General features: G+C 44.0%; 1 protein-coding gene and 1 long non-coding RNA gene across 4 annotated transcripts; one reads left to right on the forward strand and one right to left on the reverse strand.

The window, feature by feature from the left end:
• Positions 1-1,251: 1,251 nt before the first annotated feature.
• On the reverse strand, positions 1,252-24,012 carry PGAP4 (post-GPI attachment to proteins GalNAc transferase 4). 3 transcript variants are annotated; one of them, XM_056514775.1, is made up of 6 exons: positions 23,741-24,012; positions 20,558-20,744; positions 19,547-19,636; positions 16,942-17,008; positions 16,252-16,422; positions 1,252-6,238 (listed from the first exon to the last, which is right to left on the reverse strand). In XM_056514775.1, the coding sequence occupies exon 6, from the start codon at positions 6,108-6,110 to the stop codon at positions 4,923-4,925; it is 1,188 nt and encodes a 395-aa protein (XP_056370750.1). In that variant the 5' UTR covers positions 6,111-6,238; positions 16,252-16,422; positions 16,942-17,008; positions 19,547-19,636; positions 20,558-20,744; positions 23,741-24,012; the 3' UTR covers positions 1,252-4,922. The 3 variants fall into 3 exon arrangements, with proteins under 3 accessions (XP_056370750.1, XP_056370749.1, XP_056370748.1); XM_056514774.1 differs by lacking the exons at positions 16,252-16,422; positions 16,942-17,008; positions 19,547-19,636; positions 20,558-20,744; positions 23,741-24,012 and adding an exon at positions 15,133-15,257; XM_056514773.1 differs by lacking the exons at positions 16,252-16,422; positions 16,942-17,008; positions 19,547-19,636; positions 20,558-20,744; positions 23,741-24,012 and having other exon boundaries at positions 1,252-6,657.
• On the forward strand, positions 3,987-15,156 carry LOC130265598 (uncharacterized). Its single transcript, XR_008842634.1, has 4 exons — positions 3,987-4,073; positions 10,698-10,831; positions 12,013-12,233; positions 12,343-15,156. It is a non-coding gene; the product is annotated as an uncharacterized LOC130265598 (long non-coding RNA).
• Positions 24,013-24,022: the final 10 nt, after the last annotated feature.

Consider the following 24,022-nt stretch of genomic DNA (forward strand, 5'->3'; position numbering starts at 1 on the left):
CAAACATCATTACTTGGAATGAAAAACAGGCAAGCACGCAACACTGCTGTTATCAAAACATGGATCTTTGCCCTAATTTCAATAGTGGGTATAGTAAACAAGGATACAACTTTAAATCGAGCTGCCTGTGGCAACTTTCCTGGGCTGTGAGAAACAGCTGTGACAGGACATGAAGGTAAATGCTGTAATGACACTGGTCCCTGTGCCTTTCTGTTGACATTTTGTTTTTAAATAAAGCAAGAAGGCAAACACCTGGCTTCTACAAAGGGAGACATTTAACTCTTTATTATCTGTTTATCTGAGCAGTACATGGTCCTCCACAAAAGCACAATTAGGTGCTGCATGTTAATATTTGCATTAAGTTTTCAAAATACAAACAACAAAAGATGTCTGAACTGGACCACTTGCTGACAGGACCATTTGTAGATGTGGTTTCTGTCAGGAACACTGGACACCAAGACAGATTCTAAGAGAAAGTAGGCAAAACTGCCCAGGGGCTTGCAAATAGAACAATAAAATCTAACTCTTCATCAACATTTAAAAATCACTGTTGCTCTACAGCTGGGAAAGTGGCATTCCTAACTTGCCAAAGAAGAACAAAGTCATGGGAAGGGACACTGATGTTGCTGCCTATAGGGTACATGGATAAAATGGCTGATGGGGTGGATTCTCCCAAGGCTGTCAGGACAGGTAATCAGTAGAAATGAAGTTACTCCAGAATGGAGACATGCAATGAAGAAGCACAGACCATGGAGTATCTGATTCTCTATGCATTTTTGGCAGGTGTGTGTTTAATTGAAGATTATTCAGAGCCACATGTTGGGCCCTGCCATCTGCTGAATTTGAATACGATGTCTGTAAGGCTGGTGCTAAAATACACAAAATGAAACTCTGACTTCGGGAAAGAAACTGCTAGTGCCTTTGTAACTACAGCTCTCTCTCACAGAAAATTACCTTCTTTATTTTGTGAAATATGTACCTTCTTTATACAAAAGTAAGCCAAAGTTAAATTCCACCACTCAGAGCTTGATTTTACCTCAGGTCCCTGTTAAAATGCCTCGATTTTGATTGGAAAAGGGGCTGAGAAACCTGGTCTAATAAGACCTACTTTGAGTGGGGATTCAATCAAAATTATAACATCTGTGCCAATGCATGAACATGAGAATATCTTTGTCAAATATGGTAAGGAAAGGTGGATCTGCCAATCAGGAAAACAAACAGTGAGACACAGAAAGAAGAGACTATTAGCAAAGTTTTTATAGAAAGATTATTTATTTTGTAGGAATGTTGCTTGTTAAATAAATTTATTAAAACCAAAAACAAACAAACCCAAACAAAAACAAACAACAAATCAAAAACAAAACAACCAAAAAAACCTCAAAACCAACAAAAACCAAAAAACCACCAAAACAATTCAGCCTGTAAGCCTTTATCCAGACAAATTGCTGCTGAAATACCCAATCTGGTGATTCACAGCCCCTCACCACAGGAAGGAAGGCTCTTCTCTTCTCTTCTCTTCTCTTCTCTTCTCTTCTCTTCTCTTCTCTTCTCTTCTCTTCTCTTCTCTTCTCTTCTCTTCTCTTCTCTTCTCTTCTCTTCTCTTCTCTTCTCTTCTCTTCTCTTCTCTTCTCTTCTCTTCTCTTCTCTTCTCTTCTCTTCTCTTCTCTTCTCTTCTCTTCTCTTCTCTCTTCAAATGGAGCATTCTCTCTCTAAGACTTTGATGCCTACTGTAGTTAGAAAATCCTCTTGGGCTTCTAATCTAGTAGAGATGTGTCAGTTTATCCCATATTCTGTTGTCATCATGCTTATATTGGACATGCTTTGGAAACAAATGTAGTTTTTATTTAAGTCAATAACTCCACCTGAACTGTCTTGAACAATAAAACCTTGGGTCCTGCTGATGGCCCATCGAGAAAGACTCCTCTTCTGCAATCAGCAGCTGCTGCATTGAAGAATAGTCTTCAAACTATTTGGAACACACCAACACCCAACCAAATGCATACTGTTTGTTTCAAAAACAGTCACTAAGTTTGTTTTAAAGTCAAAGAAACCAAGCTCTTAAGGCCACATTTCAGAGAGCTAATACCATGCTTTGAACTTCTGTAGTCTGAGATGGGGCAACTCAGCTCCAGAGAGAAAAGAGAGGGATAAAGCTTTTGGGTGTTTGGAACTGCGTTTTTAGCCTGAACTGCAGAACAAAATCCAACAGGAATTAAGAATTCACATAGCCTCCCATTTTCTCTTCTGAGGGGTGATTTGCACTTCTCTGACTTCTAATTTCTAGTAAAATATGCAGCACAGAAACAAGGCTCAATCTGTTTCTGGAAGACTGGAAGGCAGAAGCAGGATCCTTTCCTGGGATGTCCCATTGGCAGGATGGGCACTGTGCAAGTACTGAGTAACTCAGAACAGCTCCCTGCAGGCTCAACAAAGCAGCACCTCTGTTGTGAAGGCAAGATGTGCACTTAAGAAAATTGTCGCAGAAGGACATAAAGAATTTATTAACCTGCTTCTTGCACAAAGGAGTTTGTTCTCAGCTGGTTTATCTGAAACTCTCACACTGGTTCAAATGGGCCCTCTGCACATTGTTTGGTCTCACAATCAAATTCTCTGATCTCTCATGCCATGAAAATTGTGTTCTAGTTTAGAAAAGGTGCCTCAGATTCATGTTCTTAATTTCCAGCTAAGAGGCTCAGTGAAATTACTGACCTCCCCTGGACTTTTGGTATGACAAATAAAGTACTACTGGACAAACAGGAGAATAACTTTGAGACAAATGGATAAATCATTTTCCACATCAAAACATTTATTAACTGGATGTAGTTAATTTGTGTCTTTTCTAAGGTTTCTTTCTTTCTTTTCCCCTCTTCCTTTTTCCATTCCCTGTCCCATTTATTGTACATGGCTGAGAGATTTTCTTTGCAAGAATGAATATGAATAGAACATCATGAAAAGAACAGGGAATTGTCCTGGATTTGTACAGTACAAAGATATAAAAGAGAGAAGAGCAAGCCCACTGCACTGAAATATTCACAGCTGAAGAAACAGAAACTAGGTGTATGCGCAGGCACTTTGTGGAATAAATATACAGTGACACTCAAATCCTGACACCCAAACCCCACTGCAGTGAAGCCAGAGGAGAGGTCTGCCCACCTGCCACATGGCATCTCCAGGGCTTTCAGCAGCTGGGAATACAATGTGGTTTTGCCTGTGCCATTTTTCCGGTGTCCTCTGCCAGGAAGGATTGCCTTGCCTTTGGAATGGTACAGAACTCACATGCAGTTTTTACTCACTCTAATTTCCAAAGATGTTCTAAAAGTATCCAGCTGATTACTGGAGAGCAAAGCACTGCTGTGATGCTGTTTCTCAGCTAACCTGCACTGTGCCTTTGTGGTGTGTAACTGATACCCACTGCACTGACAGAGGGAGGGTTGCCATGTTCTTTGGTTTCATCTCTTAGGAGTTTTAGGTATTTCTCACCTATAATCAGACTTGTTAAGAGCTTAAGGCATAAGTCACCTGGGAGAGAGCTGGGAGAAGAAAATTCAAAGCAGAGCCCTTCCATTACCAAAAAGAAAAACCCAAACAACTCCCACTGATTAAACTCAACGAAAAATATTTACTTGATTCATTCCAAAGCAAGGAATATGGTTTTAAAAACAGTTCAAACAAATGCCACCTCTAAGTGAATTTGATTCAAAGCTCAGTAAAGCCAAAGTGGGCTTTTCATAAGATATATCCAATTTTTGCCTGTTTTCATTCAGTGTGAAGTCTCTTGTTATGTGCAAGGTTTTATATTTAACTGTGCCCACAGCCGTGGTGCAAAGTACCTATCCCAGATGCCTAACAACCAGGACACATTGTCACTGTCAGAGCGGCCTCTTGATGTGCTGTGCTATTGTTGCTTTTTCTTATGAACAGACATCTTTGTTTCCCACAGGTATTTTGCTTTCTGCCAGAAGCAGTGAACGAACCACTCCAGCTGAGCTGTGAATTACAGGTCCAAAATGAACAAGGATCCTGCACAACAGCACCTGATCTAATCTTTTCCTCTGTGCTGAGGGAAAGTCAAGGTAAATTCATGTTGAATGTCTAAGTTCACTCAGTGGCTGATAAAACCTCTTTTAGTGCATCCAGTACAATGAGTGATGATTCCAACCAATACAGCAATCATTGTGTACAATGTATCTCATGTATCAATGAAAATGTGCATTTGTGACCCATCTGTGCAACACCAGTGGCTGTGATTCTGTTTTCCTATCCCTACTCTCAGAGGTGACCTTTAATGAAGCAGCAGAGGTTTTGTTTTTAAGACTCTGGTTGAAGCAAAAGAAGTGGGAATGGTAGAGGTGCAGATAGGGAGACACTAAAGAGACTTGATAAATTTGAAGTACTTAGGCAGAATTTGTGAGAAAGTTCCTGCAAACCACTTCTGCTTTTGAAGGGTCTGCTCAAAACCACAGCTTTGGAATAGAGACAGGTCAGAGATCAGACTTTAGTAAGGAGGAGGAAATAAGGTCTTCCCCTCCTCATTAGCTTGAATTTGAAACATTCACTTTGTCCAGCATTTCTGCTGCCCTAAGGCAAGGATTTTTATAACGACTGTTCAGGAGAGTAGGCAGGAAAGCTGTGCATGTTGGTGTGAGAGCTTTTCTTTGGGAATTGCTAAGGAGAGTGAACTGGAATCCTCCACTCCCCTCCCAGGCGGTGCATGGTGATTAGCTCCAAGTTCATATTAGATAGGGTCTCTATGTACATAAGCTGATTATAAGAAAACTTGTACTTTTAGAGAGAATTATTCTTTATCCACATGGGGACACAGGATGCACAGTGCAAGCAGCACAGAATCTGAGTTTGCACACTGCCCCTCTGCCCTGCGACAAGTGCCCTGGGTGTTTTTTGCACGGCAAGGCAGAAGCAGCTTACAGCAGTTTCGGGTTGCTCTTCAGTCGGAGGCTGGAGTACATGCCCACATGCCGCACCAGGTTGGGCTCCAGCACGAAGGCGTTCTCGCCCTTGCCGCGCAGCAGCGAGTAGAGGGCGGTGTCCTTGGCGAAGCCCTGGCGGCAGCGCAGCCCCCGCAGGTATCCCGAGGCCCGGCGGGCGGAGGTGGCGGGGAACAGCATGGCAGGGGTGCAGCACTCGCTGGCCGGCACCACGTTGTAGAGCGCAGGGTGCAGGCGGCGCAGCTCCAGCCCGTAGTGCCGCCCCACCAGCTCTGCCAGGGCCATGCTGTACAGGGCGAAGAACGCCACCAGGCACCAGCCGGGGCCCGCCCGCCCCACGGCCCGGCAGTACGCACCGGCCAGCACCGGCCCCAGGAACATGCCCAGCCCCAGCCACTCCAGGATCCTCATGGGCTCGGGGTTGAAGTAGCGCTGGAGCCTCTCAGGATGGTACAGCTTGAAGTAGAGAGCGTCTCTGAGGTAAGGCTTGGAGAACCGGGCCGAGAAGAGGTGCTGCAAGACAGAAAATATCTCCTCCTCTGGCACGGCGTCATCTTCCACGAGGAGGATGTACTCTGGGCTGTACATCAATAGTGACTGCTCAAGGCAGAAGACATAGTCCTGCTTCTCCTTCTCGAACTGGTTCAGGCTGGGGTCAGGATTCTCTCCAGTTCTGTCACGACTGACCACAGGAAAGAGGCTGCTCATCAGCCTGATGTCCTGATGGTTGCTGGGGTCTGACTCCACATTACAGAGGAGCATGCGGTGCCTCTGGCAACGCGCCCCACATTTCTGGAGGAGGCGGTGGAAGTGGGAGGCCACTTGCAAGACATAGTGGAAATCATTCCGCCTCTGCACAGTGATAATGGTGATCAGCAGCAAGGGCTGGAAGGCATCACTGCTAGAGGCCTCGGAGGCATTTGGCATCTGCATCTTCTCAAAGTAATGGAGGGCATCCTGGCCCTCCTGCTGGTTCTGCTCCAGGAACTCCTGGCTCATGCGGTTCAGGTGCCAGCGCCGCAAGTAGAAGTAAGAGTGGAGGAGCCGGTGGCAGACCAAAGGTGCCAGCACACCAAAAGTCACCACAGTCAGGATGAGGAGATGGATGAAAGGGCTGGACCAACGGCACCACTTCCCACAGAGCTGCCAGAATCGGTGTAACATAACTGCTGCAGAAGGAGGGCACTCCTGCACTGCTCATGCCCAATCCTTCACTCCCAATGCATCCTTCTCCCTGGACTGCAGGGCACCACTGGTGCCATTGCTGTCAAACCTGCACAGGTTGTCCAAGCCTAGAAAGGAAGAAAAAAATCATAGTTACTGAAATAGGAACTGGCAGAGAATTTAGAAAGCAGGGGACTAGTCTCTGAGTAAGCCAAAATACAAGGCCCTTGTGGAATCCATTGTGATGGAGGCATCACAGAATAGTTCTGGGAGGTTGAGGACAGATGAGCCAAGTTTTCAGCAAAGGACCCCTAAGGCCATTTTTTTCGCACATAGGAGCTCTGATCTAACCAAGCTCAAAAGGTTATTTGTGTGTTATTATGTGTTTATTACTGTGCTTCAAACATGTAAGAACAAGCAAGGTGGATGCAGGATGTGTGGAAATCCCTTTCTGTGTTAAAGGAACAGAACTCGGGTATCCCATCTAGTGACAGTGACATAATAATGTTTAGATCACAGCTACGAAGCAAAGCCAGACCTCTTGTATCTTAGTCCAACACATATTGGAGACACAAACGTTTACCTCTTCGGAGGCACACATGCTTCCCTCCTGCTGCTCACACACTTCCAAATGTGGTTTTTTTTCACTCTCCTCCCCAGAGTGTGAAGCCATATAACAAAGACACCAATTTCACTGAGGGCCTATGTATGGTAAGGGTAATGTGTGTCTGATTCTTTCAGATGTCTCCTCCTCTCTAGACCATAGCAACATGAACATGTAATTGAGCCATTGACTCCTACTTCTTATTTAAAAGTATGCAATTTAGAAGTATATGCCTTTAATTTTAAACTGCAGTATTCACATAAATATGTAGTATTTTTTGTATTCACTGTAAGCAAATATCCACCTTCCTATCCACAGAAGTTAGATTTTGCCATATCTGCTTCTCTGGCTGCCCTGAACACTTCACAGCCTGACTGACAAAAGCTCACCCAAAATCAGAGCAGTTAGTCTGTTCAGATGAATTCTCTCATGTCAGTAGTCTCACTTTTAATTCATTATCCCTTTAATTTCCTACTCCCTCTCCCTGAGTTATTCATGTTCCCCTTACTGAGGTGACTGATGGTGCACTGGGTGTTCAGTGCAGAGCTTTTCCAATTTTGCCTTCAGCAAGTTCTGATCATCAAATGGTGGTTCCAGACCAAAATGTTATTCTTTGTCCTTTTCTTCACTGCCATCTTGAAGCAGCCTAAGCAAATTTGGGTGAATGGAAAAAATCATGGCTTTTCTCCTCTGTTTCAGAAAAATGTATCTTGTTTAAGAAAAGGCTAGGAGGACATGAAGCAGGGTCTGGCTCTGGGGATAGTTTAGAACTGCCTTATTTACAGAGGTCACAGATTTGCTGTTTTTACCATTAGGAGAACCTTTTCTTCTTGCCATATGGGAATGTGACAGCCATCTATGAAAACTTTTAACAAGATTAATGCAAAATATATAAGAGTTATTGCAAATATTTCTTAGAGAGCAGGCAGTTCATGCTGTGAGATCTCAAATCATCCTTAGATAGACTATGGTATCAGTGTTATCCTCTCTTAAGGTTCAAGACAAGATTTAGAGTAATTGAACTGAGAACAGATTTACATGGTGATGCATGAGAATCTGCAGTTTCTTTTCATATAGCTTTCTTTTCCTGTCTGGTTACACAATCCTGTTGCACAAATGCTGCATTGAATTGCATCAGTGAACTTTTTAAAGGCCCTAAAGGTGATGGCTGTACTTCAGCTGCTAGATCCAAGTCCTGAGGATTCAGGATGTGAAGACCTGAAATCCATTAGATGCAAAGATCTGGCATTTAAATGCATTTATTCACCCAAAATCCTAGCCCTTCCAGCTAATCTGTCACAAGCATTAAAAGAACACAGGCATGCAGAAACATATTCCAGCTCACGTTGTTGAGCCTTGTCTTGATACAAGCATCATAGCAGGCACTGTCTCTGAGCCAGCCTCCAAACTTGAATGTGAGGACCACAGTGTGAAAAGGAGATGAAAGAAAACTATAAGGTAGTTTAGTTCTCAGGGAATAAAGTTTACTTTCCATCTTCCAGCTGTGCAGAAGCTCTGAGCTACAAAACATATGAGCTGGCAATGAGATCTTGGGATATGTAATTGAAGCACTAGTAATAATTCTTTGAGCATTTCTTCATTAATAATTCTTGGAGCAACCTGGTCTAGTGGGTGGCATCTGGCAGGGAAGTTGGAACTAGCTATTCTTTAAGGTCCTTTCCAATCCAAACCATCCTATGATTCTGTGATGATAATGCTCACCCAAGGAAGCTCCTTCCCTCAGCATTTTCTACTCAAGAGGGAAAAATGGTTGTCCTGTCCTTAGCAGCCAGCAGAGCTGGGAAGGCTGCAGCCTCATGAGATGAGTCAAACAAGTTTTCACGTGACATCTGGTTGTTCTGCAGCCCATGTTGTTCAAGGATCATGTCCCAGGTCCCTACAGGTGGACTCACACGGAGTCCAAAGCCCAGCAGTGCTGGGAGAGTGGTGTGGGGACTCCACCTGCTGGTGTCCCAGCTCCCGGCTCAGGGCAGGTCGGTGAGGTGGGCCAGGGGAGCACCACCCTCTCTGGAGGTACCTCCTGACTCCAGTTTCCTGGAAAAGCACGCAGGACTGGAAGCCACCCATGCAGATCACTGTGTTGTAATTCCAAGCGTTATGACTTAATCCTTGCTTCACTTCACCAGTAACAGAATTCAAGATGATAGAGCACTTATTCTGGCTCTGCAACTCAGGGTGTCTCAAAAAAACAGCAATCACATACATACCTACTGCTACTCTTCACATCTGCTGCTGCCTGAGCTGTTCACACTCACACTGACAGCCACACTCTTTGTCTCTCTGCCTGCTGAGGAAAAGGCTGTTTTCACTGGGCAGTGAAATAATCACAGAGGCTAAAAATGGTCAGGAGTGTATTAAAGCAGGTCAAATACTGCAATTAATGTGAAAAACAAGCTGGAGAATCTAGAAGAGAGGGAAGAGACTTCCCAACTTTTGTCTGTATCATTGGGAACCTGAGAATTCAAAATATAGATTAAAAAATTCTTAATTCTGCAGAAGTGAAGCTTGCTTTTATCTGTAGGATTTGAATCCAGAGTTTCTACTCAGGCTGATTTCTAGCCATTAGGATGGTTCTGACTTCAGAGGAGACACTGTTTTCAGGATCTTTTTGTACTGTCATTTTCATTTCTTTCCCCTTCTAGGGAGAAAAACATCCCGCTTGTTTTTCATGCAAGTGGCATTTTAGACAGAAAAAAAGTCTGAGGAGAAAAGTGAGAGACAGGTTTGGATTTTATAGTACCTTAAAAACTCCCACTTTATTAAACCTGAATAACTACTTTGCAACCATATAAGTACCTGCAGTAGAGGCCAGAGTTACACATGTTCTGTGAAGAACTGAGCCATTGCTTAAACACAACTAGAAGCTGTGGTGTTAAAGAGCTGTAGATTTGGCTTGTTTCTTTTCTTAGATTCTCATGATGAAGATTCCTTCCAGAAACACCTAATTCCAAATCTGTATCATATCCTTATTAGTCTCGTAATCACTAGGCTGAATTACACGTTCAGGAAAACTCATCTATTTGCACACTGAGGAGAGTAGAAAAATAAGTAATGTACTCTTTGGGGTGCAGAGCACTGTCTGCTGTGCTTGTGCTTTAAAAGAGAAAGCTGATCTTCTGTCTGCTCCACACTCCTCTCCACAGAGAGGTGTTCCTGGAACAAAGTTTCCTATATGCTTCAAAGCTGCAAATTTTTAGGTTCCTGGATAGCTGATGTAAGAGAGACCATCTGCCTTCTACTTCCTGCACCATAAGATAAGGACACAACTGTACAATTACAATATTAAATGACTCCTTTTGGCCTATCTACACTTCTTCTCAGCATCAGTGGGAAAAGCCATTTCTTTCCTAACATAAAAAAAGCTGGATGAAGTCATGTGGTCAGATTCATAAAGTGATCTGTCTACAAAGGGATGAAAGAGGGAAACAAAGGCAGGCTATTAGAAAATGTCATGGAAATGTCATGGGCTGTCTCAGTCCCAGCTGGGCCATAGCAGTGGTGGGAGTAATGGTGCTCACACAAATGGTACCTTACACTTGTGTATTGATCCAACAGCAGCACCCAACTGAAACCTTTGTGTGAAAAGCTTTTCTATGCCCCAGCCTAACATCATGCAGATGAGCTGCTGGCTCAGGAGCAGCTCCTCTGCTGATGAACCCTCTCTGGCAGAGACAGGGCCTTTGTGGTGATGTGACAAACATCCTGCTCAAATCTGAGGAAGCCAATGGAGGCTTCCCAAGGCACCATAGAGATCTCCTGTAACATACAGGCATGCTGACAGGGAATATACAGATATCTTCAAATACTGGAACCTGAGGTCTCTGCCATAAGCTGATCCCTATTACTGGGCCAGATGGCCAGCTTTTCTCATCTGCAATTCCTCCTGTTTTCTGACAGCTTTTAGTAGGTCAGGTGCCAGATAATATTTCTGCAATGTGTCTGTTCCCCCTTGACAACTGCAGTGTCCAGTAGAAGCCAAGCATCCACAGGTCTGATCACTGCACTTCCATGCCAAACTCAGAATCCGGCTCCCTAGAAAATACAAACCATCCCAGCAAGAGCTGTGTTGCTAAAAACATTCAAAGGAAGTTTAATGGTAAGAGACTAATAGTTGTTCTTTGATTGTATTTTAATGCAGGTACCAAATATATCTCTCACTTCCTTGAGCACTGCTGAAAGCAGTTGTTCTTATGTTGGTTGTAGATGACGAGTGTCATTTATCCTGTTATGATCAGATAAGCCAGGCAAAGATCAGGGCTGCTGCACTTAAATCTCTCAGCTCCCTTAGAACTTTTGATTCTTATGGTCTGTGTACTAAAGGTGTAAAACTGTCACAGTTAATAGATTAATGACAGCTTGAAGTGTAAGAGAAGTGGCTAGAGAGGGGCAGAGGACTTATCCCTTTGCAAAAATTATGTGATGCATGAGATAGAAATTGAAGACACTGCTGTCTGTTTTGATCCCTCAGGGCGAGTCAGTGAACATACAGACCTCTTCTGTCCAAGGAGATGGAATTTAAGCACTATTGGAACATTAAAAATACACAAATATGCAGGGTGTAATTATGTCCAGTTGGGTTACACTAGAAACTGCAGAATTAAAACTTGAATGTAAATTTCATTTTAGGCTGGCTTGCTATTCTCATTGGACTGTAGTAAGCTTTTACAGGTTGTTCATAAATCCCTTGAAATCCATGATGCACAGTTTGAAAGCTACTGAACTAAGAAAGGAGGGACATAGCTGTGGCAGGTGACTTTCCCCATTTTATTTGAACTAAGAGGATATGACTATGCCACAAATGAAAGAGGCTATGAACTCAATATATATATATTAATTACAGTTATTTCCCCAACTACTGTCTTGTTTCTCATGTATATTAATTTTCCTTTGTCACATAAACCGAAACAGAGCCCATTTCACCTGCCTGCCTCCCTTCAGGGCAATCCCATGGAAAAACAATGCTCCCTCTGTTGCTACCAAGCAGTCAGGTAGATAAGTTGAAGTAGGAGTGGAGAGCAGCCTGAGAAGAGTTCTGCAAGGTATTAGCTAAACACAGGGACTGAAGGTAATGACTTTGGAGGAGCTGTCTGTGATTTTGGTAGGTGTGACAGGTGGTTGAGGTGCCCCAAGAGAACCAGGGCTTTGTGATCACAAGGTTGCTCCTATCTGTCTATAGACTCATCCACTCAGTCGTCCTGGTGGGGCCTGGAGCAAAGCCCCACAACAAAGTCATCTCTCCTGTCTTCCCTTAATCCTGATTTGTCATCTCTTGGACAGCTCCTCTTCCATCCATGGGGAGTGCTCCATTCACTCCAGCTGGTTACTGATACAGAGGGTGATCCCTCCTCATCTTTCCCACCTACCCTTGCCATTCCACCACTCCAGTCCCAGGAGTCACCCCAGCACGTTGCCATGATGCCAAGGAACTGGCAGCCCTGCAGGTGTGCCTGTGACTCCCGCTCCCTGTCTTCATTCCCCATGCCTTTGCACAGAGACAGGTAAGCTGGACTCTGATAAAGGCAAAATAGTGGTTGGAGTGGCTGGAATTCCTTTGTGTTGCCATTCAGGTGCTCTCCTGCTGATCTGTGATCTCTCTTCATGTTCTAGGCATCTCTTGCTAGCCCTGGCTTTAAACTGAAGAGACTGAAGTTCCCCTCCTGCAGCAACTTTAAATGAAGGCCCTCACCAACTTGGCGAGCCTGTCACCGAAATTCCCTCTCTGTATCAGAAGGACCCCAGCAGTCCCAACAGGTTTCTCCATACTCTCCTATGGTCAGACACCTGGCTGTGGCACCAGTCCTGTGACCAGATTTTTGCTGGTTTGCCAGATTTCAAACCCCCTTCCCTTTGACTGGAGAGGTTGGAGAAAAAGCTACCTGTGCTCCAGAAGATGATGAAGGGATTGGAGCATGTCTCCTATGAGGAAAGGCTGAGGGAGCTGGGGCTACTTGAGAACTGATAGCTGAGAGGGGACCTGATCCATGTCTGTCAGCGTCTGCTGTGAGAGGTCGGGGGATGGCCCAGCAGTGGGACAAGAGGAACAGGCAGGAACTGATGTCTGGGAAACTCCACCTGAATGTGAGGGAGAACTTCTTCCCTGTGCAGTGACTGAGTGCTGAACAGACTGCCCAGAGAGGCTGTGGAGTCTATCTCACTGGAGGTGTTTCAGAACCTGGACACAATCCTGTGCAGTAGGCTCTGGAACAACCCTGCTGGAGTTAGGAGATGGGACCAGATGACCCACTGTGCTCCCTTCCAAGCTGCCCTATTCTATGACTGTGCCAGGCCTGTCTTCCCAGGTGTCTAGGCCATGTTTTACAGGATTTAAAGGTACCAGCCTGAGCTGGGATTAGAGAAGACTGGAGCTGCTACAGCTGCACCCCTGCACCTACATGAAAGAGGTGTTGGCTATCTCAGTCACTGCTGGCTGTGGATTCCTGTGGTCACTGCAAGCCCACAGAGCTCTCCTGCGTGGCCTGGTGGAGATCTCCCCGTGTGCTGGGACTTTGCTCAAGGACACTCCTGGAGGCTGAGATGCCCTTACCCAGCACCTGATGTCTATAGTAAGGTAACACATTTTGCATTAAGCCTAAATGTATGTTTTATATTCATGACATTTATATATCCAGCTATTGCTTTAGGTGTACAAGTGCAGTAAGTAGCAGAGTCTAATCATGGTTTAAATTATTGTTGAAATAAGAAACTAAAAATATGGTTTGATTACCATTTCATTACAGCATAATTATTAATTATTGTTAAATCACTGTTAAATCATAATTTGATTATTCCTTAATCACCACTTGCAATTTATTTATCATTAAATATCATTTGATCATCATCTAATCATTAATAAAACCTCTTTGTTATCCCCACAATGATGAATTCTCTTAAAAATTCACCTGTGCCAGTAGACTTGTGGTTGTATGAATGGGGGGAGAGGGAGAGAAAAGGAAACAGGTGCAGTGATGGCTGCTAACACTGCAGATGTTGTAGCTTTACTGTTGTTTATGACTGTGAAGAACAAAGTACAGGAATAAGGAAATAGAGTATTTGTGTACAAGGGCCTTTGATGACAAAGCTGTAAATTACAGCTGTGACAGGTCTACGTAACAATCAAAATGTAAAACTGTACAAGGCAACAACCAGAGTATTGTGATTCAAACCTCTGAAAGAAAAATGTTAGTCATATTGATGAAAAGCATTCCTCTTTGCAGAGACTCTCTACTACTATTAAATTACTGACTTCTCTGTATTCACCACTTGTGCCTGAGGAATATACACCCTTTTCTTCCCCTCCCCCCACAACGTATGAACCAGAGTGTTTATTCTGCATAGGAAGGCGTGGTGAATGGAATGCCCTGGTTCTGGGGGATCCTGGTGATCTGCTTGAGCCCAAGGGGAGAAAACGAGGTAAATGCAGGAGCTGAACAATAATCTGTGGTATAATTATAATTCTGTCCCTTGTTGGACAGAAAAGAAAGCAGCAGATTTCACATGTGCAGGAGGGTGCTTCTCCTGGTTTCTGTGCTTGCAAATGCATGCTGAACCTGATGTGCCCTATTGGTTGTACATAAATGGTTTTCTCAGTGACTGCTGGAGAGAAGCCAGCCCAGGAACCTGTAGTGTACATCTGCATAGTTTCATTTTTTGCTGCATCACAGGACAACTGCAGATTTCCTCAGCAGCCTTTGATTCTAAATGTCAGCGACTTTGGCCATTGGGTTTCTTAGGTGCTCCTCATTCCCTTCGGGAGAGATGCCAGGTAGCACAAGGTGACCCTTAAAGCACCGGGATTAATAGCAGTTACCTCAGTGGTGATGGTCAAAGAGGAGAGGGCGTTAGATAAGAAAAGCTGATCCCACCTCCACCCTGCCCTCCTTGCAGGACGCAGACACAGAGGGCATTTCAGTGTGCCCAGCCCTCAGTTCCTTGCCCGGATTTCAGACCAGAGAGATTCTGGACACGCTTCTGTCTCGGGCAAGGGCTCCTCTGGGTGGCACCAAGCACAGGGCAGAACCCGGCTGGCTTTTCCCCGTTCTCTTAAAAGTTCCATTCATCTTCTCTAAGGGAAGGGCCGTTTCTTGAGGCCCGGCCAGGCTCTGGCCACTTGTCCTCTCGCTCGTCACAGGCATATTCCCGGAGCAAGCACAGAAACATCTCCTCGATCCCTGGAGGGTTTCCACTTCCCTGCCGGCTCGGGCGCCGCAGCCACAGCAGCCAAGCCCAGCCCTAATGAGCAGTTGTGGCTGCTCATCAGCCATAACTTCGTGGCCCCCCTTTCCCTGCTCTCCCAGCCTCAGTGCACTTCCCCTTTATCCCCCAGGGGTAGGGGAAGTATCCCCCTCGGGACAGCCCGATTCCAGCGGGCGATTTCCCCGATCCGAGCGGCAGAGTTACCCGATCCGCTGGGAAGCCCCGCGCGGCCGCTCCCGTCTCCCTCCCTCCCGCAGCTCCGCTCCCGCCGGGATCCTGCTCTCGGCGTGTGCCTCACTTCTCTTCCGCGAATTTCTCTCCTCCCTCTCGGGCGCTGAGGGTGGGATTAAAGGCATCAAAGACCAAACATGTGACTCCGCCAGCGCAGGGATGCTCGAGGAAGGACGGGGAAGGGGAGATGCCGGTGGGGATCACCGCACACCAGAGAAGAGACCGGTTCCTGGAAGCAGATCCAGGAGTAAATCCCTAGCGTCAGGAGGACCCCCGAAGCCGAGGCGGCTGCGCAGCCGGAGCTCCTCATTCCTGCTCTGCGGTGCTCGAACACTCCACCAGGAGCAGCGGGACAACCGCAGGGGCAGCGCAGCTCCCCCAGCCCTCCCCAGCCAGGGTGTCACTTCTGTCCGGTGTCACTACGGCCGTGTCTCACCTCTAGTGGGTGTCACTTTCTGCCGGGTGTCACCACGGCCGTGTCTCACCTCTAGTGGGTGTCACTTTCTGCCGGGTGTCACTTCTGCCGGGTGCCACTTCTGCCGGGTGTCACTTCTGCCGGGTGTCACCTCTAGTGGGTGTCACTTCTGCCGGGTGTCACCTCTAGTGGGTGTAATTTCTGCCGGGTGTCACTTCTGCCGAGTGTCCCCTCTGCCTCATGTCACTTCTGCCGGGTGTCCCCAGTAGCTCCTGCGCCTCTGGGGCACTGCCCTTCCCCACTGGGACCTGCTGGATGCTCCGGACCCCTCGCCTCACTCCCGGGAGGGGAGAATCACCGGGGCCCCGCAAACTCGAGCAGAAAGTGTCAAGAGTCACAAGCATTGTCACCTGTGACAGGTAAAAGCTTTGCTGTCTCAGTCTGCAGCGAAGTCTTCACAGGTGTGTGGCTGAAGTGGGAAAGCTGAACAGTTACACAAATATTTGTATCAGGCTGCTCAAGATTCAAACATTTTATCAAAATGCCTCAAGACTGCCTCTGGCCGGTTCATTCCTCCTCTCTCCCGCCCCCCAGCGCTTTTCTCTGTGTCCTGCTTTTCTTACACGCACACACACCCCCTTCAGCCCTGTGACCATAATACCTAATTAACTGCTTACCTGAAAGATGCTTCAGGGGAAGTTTACTGTCTGTTATTATAGGAACCACTTGGGTTTGTGCCTGCAGCTCCAGAAAATGCAAGTGCATGTATATAAACACGTATATATAAACTATTTTCAGGCTCAAGTGTCTCTTATGTCTCAGAAGAATTGGGGGAAAAGAAAAAAAACCTGTCAAGAAAAAAACCTCTTAAGCCCTTTCAGTAAAACAACATGTTCTGTTGAGCACTGCTAGAATTTTGCTAGTGTCCAGTCCTGTAATCAGAAGGTTCTAGCATGATGTATGTTTTTAATTTTAACATAGCAATTTCTATTATTCCCTCTTATAAGCATAATGAACAAAGGAAATCAGCTTTGCATGCCTGTGATCTTTATTCTTCCTCCTGAAAAAAGATGTCCCACATCTAGGGCTTTTTATGCAGACAAAACATGGGAGAAGGGGAGAAAGTTAGAGGAACAGTAATGCCCAAAACAAAACACACAATCAAGAACCACAGTTGGGTTCCTGTAGTGACTTCCTAGAAACAGGTTAGGCATACTGGAAGGTCCGCCAGTTTACTAAGATGCATGTCACTCTCTCAAAATACTAAAGAAATCATAGTTTCTCCAGTGATTTCTTTTCCCAAATCCCTCTTTGCTGACCACCTCTGCCTCTTTTTTTTGTTTTTAATGACAGTTATTTTACTCTACCTTCCACTTAAATGCTCCTCTGGCTTCAGAAGTTGAAACTGGGAACAGAGCAGATCCTGGAACAGAGCTGAGAAAAGAAAGAGTACTGGAGGTGAGAAAAAGATTATACATTGCTAGGAGGTCTGTTATTATTTTCTTTACAGGGTAAGAGTTATAGAATTTGAAAAACAAAAAATGTTTTTTTCTAGTGCTGTGTCAGTGTGCGTGTGGGAGAGTAACTATTGAGCAGCATCAGCAGAAACACCACACTGCACCCAGGATCACATTTTGGATGATGTTTTAGCCAGCAGAATTTATTACAATGGGCAATTAAATAAAAAAAAGGGGCAAGAAGGCCTTTTCTTTGGGAATAAATATTTAGGTTATTGTAATTTTGTGTGATTTCTACACAGTCTTCCCAGCTCCCTCTTTGCTCACTTGCATGCTTTTCAGAGAACCCTTGACTTTCATCCTTAAACAATTATTTCTTTAAAAGAGCTTCTGTTAGACCCAAAAGACTGAGGGAGAAGAGTATCAAAGGATTTTGGGACAGTGGCCCAGAATGACAGCAGAAGTCATTCCTGACTACTCATCCATTCTTATCAAGGCTCTCTCCCGCTGTGCACAATCATAAAGGACACTGATGTAGCTAAAAAAAAAGAAACTTTTTCTCCTGGTGGGTTATGTCTTAGTTGGGTCACTTTATCCCTTCAGTTCCCCACACAAATAGCATTGTCAGCACAGCTGGGAGGGCTTTGGAAAGCAGAGATGAGCATTTGGGGACTTGACTGCTCCTGCAGTAACTGAATTGCTACCTGAAATGCTCAGAAGAAATAGGTACTTATGAAATTATTTAGCCTGTTCAACAACAGGACAGGACTTACAAATTATGATCAGAAAAACATCTTGGGATGAGAATTTATCCAGGTAGCAACGGTTCAGCCCAACTGTTCAGATCCCAGTACTTTTCATTGCCAAAGCACCTTTCCCATCTGCCATCCAGTGTAACAGCTCTGATGGCACTGAGCATTTGTGCAGGGGAATGGGAATAATATTTTCTTTTGCTCTTTGCTTGAGAGCAGGTACAGCTCCTGCTTTTCATAAGCATGAGTGCCAGAGACAGGACAAGCCTGGCAGGTTGTGTTTAGATACTTACACAATGTGCAGGCAGGGCAGAAATTCACGGTCTTGGGGGAGCTGAACAGAGAAGCCTGGTGTCTTCCAAGTTGTGTTATTTGTGCCCTATGCATCACTGTCAAATTATCCTTACTCCTGGCTTGTGTTCCTTATCCCCTCCAGATTCCTTGGCTTTCCTCCTACTGCCTCATGTTTTCTACCAGAAGGCAAGGGCATGAGGGTACGCACACCCCAGTTGATTTAAGCTGCTTGTGTTGATTATTCAGCCAACAAATCAAACAAAGAGCTTCCTGTTCGGGGTGTCCTAAGGTTCTGCTCAGCAGGATGGACACACTCAGCTCTGCTCTGCAAGGCACTGCCTGAAGTACACAGCAGCAAACATGTTTGGGGCTTACCTCCTTCAGTTGCAATGAAATTTGAGAAGTGTGCCAGCAGGAGGAATGAATAATGTGCTTAGCATAACATGTTGTACCAGTATGTACATAACCTGCAAAGGCTGTACCTCTTTCACAAACACTCTGAGAAGTTCTGTAGTGGCAGCACTATTCGTTTACATACAGATACCAGATGATAACAATTGGCTGGTTATTCCTGTACTGCCAGCTGCATGATGGATACATTCTCCTTGTAGGTATCTGCTGTTCACTTTAAAAGCTAACTTCTAAAATATTTTTTTTCCTCTGCTAATTATTTATGAGGGGAGGGGACCCCAATTAATATTTCTTGCATATATTCTGCTTTTGTAAGAAGCAGCAGACATTTCTGATGGCTATTTTGAATAGAAATACAGTATTGAGGATAAGCAAATTACATAGAGTGGCAGTGGCTTTCTTTTTTTTTTTTTTTCCTTTTAGACTCAATATTGGCCATTGGGCACAAAATATGTTCAAAGTCCTTTGCTGTTTACTGGAGGCATAATGAGCTTATATATCAGGGCCAACTTTAGACAACAATAGTCAGAGGAAACACAGCTCCAGCAGGGATGGATTCATGCTGGCTTGTTTGTCTAGGGTACATTAGTATTCTCTAAAAAGGCTGAAATATTTTAATCTCATTTTCTTCCTGGTCTGCGCATTTGGTTTTGGTTCTTTTCAGGACTAACCACCCTTCATATATTTCCCAAGCCTTCTCTCTATGGAGTCTCCCATATACAATCAGAGCCAGACTCTTCAGGCTCTTATCAATAACTAATTCATTTTGCAGATGAATTATTAATTACTGTTCCTGTAATCGCTTCTACCCAAACTGCACACATCTGAAGATGACAGAAATACACTCACTGTAGTCCTGTTCACTTTAGAGAGTATTGGGCATCCCTCCCCACCATAGATACCCTTTTTCTATGCTTCTTCAGCTTCTCCTATCAAACCATTAGAAAAGGCTGTTCATAGCTAAAAGAACACAGAGTGAGCCAACACAGAATGTGTTAAATGATGATGGAACTGCAGAAATACTGCAAGCCTGGTGGCAATCAGAGAAATGGATGTACCTTGGCCAGTTTAGTGGCATATGCTCTGGTGATCCAAGCTCCTTCCCATCTTGCTCCAACGTTCTGACTCTTGCAGACCTCAGAGTATTTCTAAGAAAGCGACAAACATTTTAATTTAGGCATAAAGTCTAGTGGCTCTTCAAAATATCTGTTAAAATACATTGGCTCTCAGTTACTTGCCCTGTCTTGCAACATAGAAGAATGGCCTGGAACAGTATACTTTTTGCTAACAAAAGATGCTGATGCTAAAAAAAGAGAATGAGGTGAAAAGGCAAACCAGAAGATTTCCAAACTGAGAATCAGGAGGAATTATCCCCCAGGGACTGCTGGAAAACTTTTACTTTCTCTTGCAAAATGGAGTGAAGTTATTTTGTATGGTCACTGAGCACTTTTCACTAAAAAATTCTGCATCTGTGTGAGAAGCACAGAGTGTTAGTAACTGCTCTCTTTCAGTCCAAATTTTATGTGAGCACTTCTGGAACTAATGGTCAGATGCTGGCATGACAGAAATGGCTGGAAAGTCTGAGTACCACATGTACAAGGTTTTAACTACATGAAGACTCTCAGGAAAATTATATCAAATTATGATTATTTTAAAACTGCTTCAAATCTCTAAGAGGCAGCACTATTTGAAATTTAAGAGGTTTTAATTCCATGTAGCTGAATGGTGTTTTATTAACCTTTTTTCATTCCACGCAATAAGGGATGTAACATGGAGACTCAAGTACTTCACTCCTAGTTCATATTTTTAATTCATTCAGGTAAATTTTTTGTTTGAAAGTAAGGTTAGACTTAAGCAAGATATAAAAGTCTGTGACTCGTCCATGATCTAGAAGGAAAACCTGCTATAATGACGAGAGCTACATTGGCTAGTATAAAGGTGCAAGAGTTGATTAGAGATTCTAGAAATGATTTTTTGAATTCTGAAATTTTCACTGCTGAGTAATTAATATTTTTGAACACAGCTTGTTTTCTTTCTCTGGTCTCTAAATGCACCAGTAAAAAGCTTACCAGGATTCTGAAGAGCCTGTCTTTAAAATTCAAATGCATCTACTGCAATTAAATAAGTATGGATAGTGGTCATAAGCTCCTTTTCAGGCAAATCTTCATGGTACTATTTCCAGGACCATTTCAACACAGGAATCCTCTGTGCACAGACAGCAAATTAAGGTGATCTGGTGCCAGGAAAAAGCAAAAACTAAAACAAAAAGAAAAACAAACAAAAAAGAGAGAGTGATAGAAAGGGCAGAAAACAGTAAAGCCTGTGCTCCATTTCCTGGACTTTTTATTTCTACTGATCACTATGACAGCTGGGCAGTGAGACAGCAAGGCAATCACTAATAATCCCTGCTGAGACTTGCCAGCCTGGGTTTCTCACTGACTGGAATCTTTCATTCTGTCTTTTTTAGATTGCCTGCCAGGATGTTCTGGGTGTCAGGGGAGTGAGACAGCTCCTTCAATTCACACATATATTCTCCATTTAGCATCAAGTGTTTCCCTACAGTAGGAAGACAACTAGGGAAGGAACATAACAAAACAAAAGAAAATTAGAATTTTTGTGCAGCATATATGAGCAACTGAAACATTTCTATCCAAGTCCACTCTGGTCAGGTGACAGTGGAATTTATCTTTTCCCAGATGTGTGTCATAAGTATCCTACTATGCTACTTAGATAAGAAAAACTATACAATAATAATAATAATAATAATAATAATAATAATAATAATAATAATAAGAAGAAGAAGAAGAAGAAGAAGAAGAAGAAGAAGAAGAAGAAGAAGAAGAAGAAGAAGAAGAAGAAGAAGAAGAAGAAGAAGAAGAAGAAGAAGAAGAAGAATTGCAATTTCTTTCAATCGAAAAGCAAGAATTCAGTTCAAATGCATTGGCTACAGCTTTATGTGTGTTCATTTTCTTTAATCAGCTTGTCAGTCGAGAAATATCCTAAATAACAAACAATTGTTGGCTAGATCAGGGATGTTGTAGAGTGATAAATTTTTTGTGTAATCTGTTGGACAGTGCACTGGTGGATATCATTAGGTAAAGTACTTGATCTTATCAAATGCAGTTCCACTGTTGTCCCTAATTAACGTGTAAATAGCACAGCACCCTGCAGTATCACCTTTCATTCCATTTCATGCCCACACAAACAACATAGGCTAATATACAATATTTGAGAGGAAAAGCAAAAATTATAGTATTTTTACAGCACATCCTTAGCTACAATGAGGTAAGGATAAAGTCATGCCACAAGGAGGGGACACCAGAACAAACCTAAAGGACAAAATTTTGAGCAAGGACTGAAGCTTTGTACTTCAAAGGTCAGCTTGTAAAGTTAATCTTCTTACTGCTTATCACACTTTGGTAACATGAAAGTGCCTCTTGCACAAATCAGCCATTTAAGACACTGGTGTTTCTATTTTTGCTTCAAAGCAGCATGGATCAAAATGGCAGAGTGAGATAGAATCACCCTGTCTGTAGCCAGTGTATGAGGAAATTAAGGGGGTTAGGAAGCTCAGACAAGCCCTTCATCCTATTTATTTATCGTTTGTAATTGTTTTTAGGAAGAGAGCAACATTTGCTTTGATGTCAAAGACCTGTACACACATATGACAGATCTGGTACTTTTATTTGGAAGTATGTTCCATTAACATGAATTTCCTAGTTTTTCCTTTTTTCTTTTTTCCTTCTGAGACTTTTCCTTGCTTTACTTCACCTCTGTGATCTGATCTAGTGGACACTGAACAGATGTGCTAGCTGCCACAGGACACACTGACCTGTGTTTCATGTGCTCTCCTGTGGTGCCTGGCACTGCATTATCACAAAGTAACTGCTGCGCTTCCAGTGAACAACCTAGGAAATGAAAGACTGATTTGTGTGCTGACACAATACACCTTTACCACAGAAATATTAATGGACAGGGCTTTGCTCCATTGAATTTGAAATGTGGTTATTTTTTTCAGGGCAGTTAGTCTGCTGTGAGTGTTTTGGGGACTATTTTGCTTTGCCCAGTCACTGGTTGCCTGGAGTTGTCACTTAGTTATCACAGCCAGTTATCTCAGGCTGGCTGTTTCTTGTGTCCTTGAGTCCTTTTGTCCAGCCTCTTTCCTTGAGTGTGCAACATGCAATCCCTTTCTTCATTTGCCACTAGCAGCACCTGGAGCTCACTGGCCAAAGCTCTTCTGTTCCCACCTTTGGGATGAATCTGTGCTCTGCTCTTTACCCAGCAGATTCCAGGCACACAAATGTTCTTGCAAAAAACATAATTTCCATCTGCCCTTTAGGGCAGAGCCTTCTGCTCACCAAAATCTCAGGTTCACAAGGTATGACAGAGATGAGCTCTCACACCCTCTCCCAAAAGGCCTTTCCTCTTGGAAGTAGCACAGTTCTACTGGATCAAATATCACTTTAGGTACTCTCCTGGGTGTGCCAAAGCTCTAAATTTACCTGTATATCTGCAGACACGTGGGTAATATGTGAATAGCTCACAATGCTGTGTCTCTACCTCCCACCTTACCAAAGAGGACGTATTTCATGTCCATGTGTTCAGTTTTCATTGCAAATTGATGGATGCTACAACTCTTATAGCTTGAGGGAGAGACAGTATTGAGTTTTTGCAGGTCCTTTTGGTTTGGAATAGAGGTTTGGAACAGGTAATGGGTGATGCTCAGCACAATCCTGGTCTCTAGGTTCTACATTTCTTGTTAACAGAAGGCAATTCAGTCCACAAAAGTCCATATAAATGTCTTTTTGTGGCCACAGCCCAAGCACACCAACACTGCAAACTCAAAATTGTCTCCTGTCTAGTCTGTTCCTTACACAACGTTTTTTATTCAGTTCATCTCTAGGTCTTTGGTAACTTGCTTGTTATCAGTCTCCCCTCTGCTTATACTAAAAACAAGTGCACATCCTTTCCAAGAAACACTGTTTCAGACACTCAAATTCTTAACCAGCTGTAATTTTGTACCATGCTCAACTCTCTCCTACAGAAACCGCAAGTGAAGGACTGTTTGAACCTGAGAGGTTCAGGAAAAAGCCGCCCTATTGCCACACTCCTGGTAGACTCTAATTGCAAATTGCTGCAGGACTTTCTCTGCAGTTCCTGTGCACTGGCACTGGATTGCTTGGCTCTCTTTTTCACAAAAGTATCTCAAGTATTAATACAAGTATTATTAATATCTCTCTTTCTCTTCTTACCGGTCAGATTTTTTTCTTGTATTTTTGTTCCCTCTTCTGCTGTATTGCCTCCGCAAAACAATTTACACATTTAACCTACAAACAATATTGAGGCAAGCAGAACATTCTCGCTACCGGAGGGGAGCAAGGGTGTGGCCTGTCCAGTGGCAAATGCAGGGGGGACAATCCGTGCCCTGCCGCCACACCGCGGCTGCCGCGGAAGGTTTTTCCGGCATTCAGCAGCCCCGCCGCGTTGCGGCGCCGCCCGGCCGGGCCAGGCCCCAGGGGCGGGCAGGGAGGCGG

This window comes from Oenanthe melanoleuca, chromosome Z, assembly GCF_029582105.1.
Source record: "Oenanthe melanoleuca isolate GR-GAL-2019-014 chromosome Z, OMel1.0, whole genome shotgun sequence".
Lineage (NCBI taxonomy): Eukaryota > Metazoa > Chordata > Aves > Passeriformes > Muscicapidae > Oenanthe > Oenanthe melanoleuca.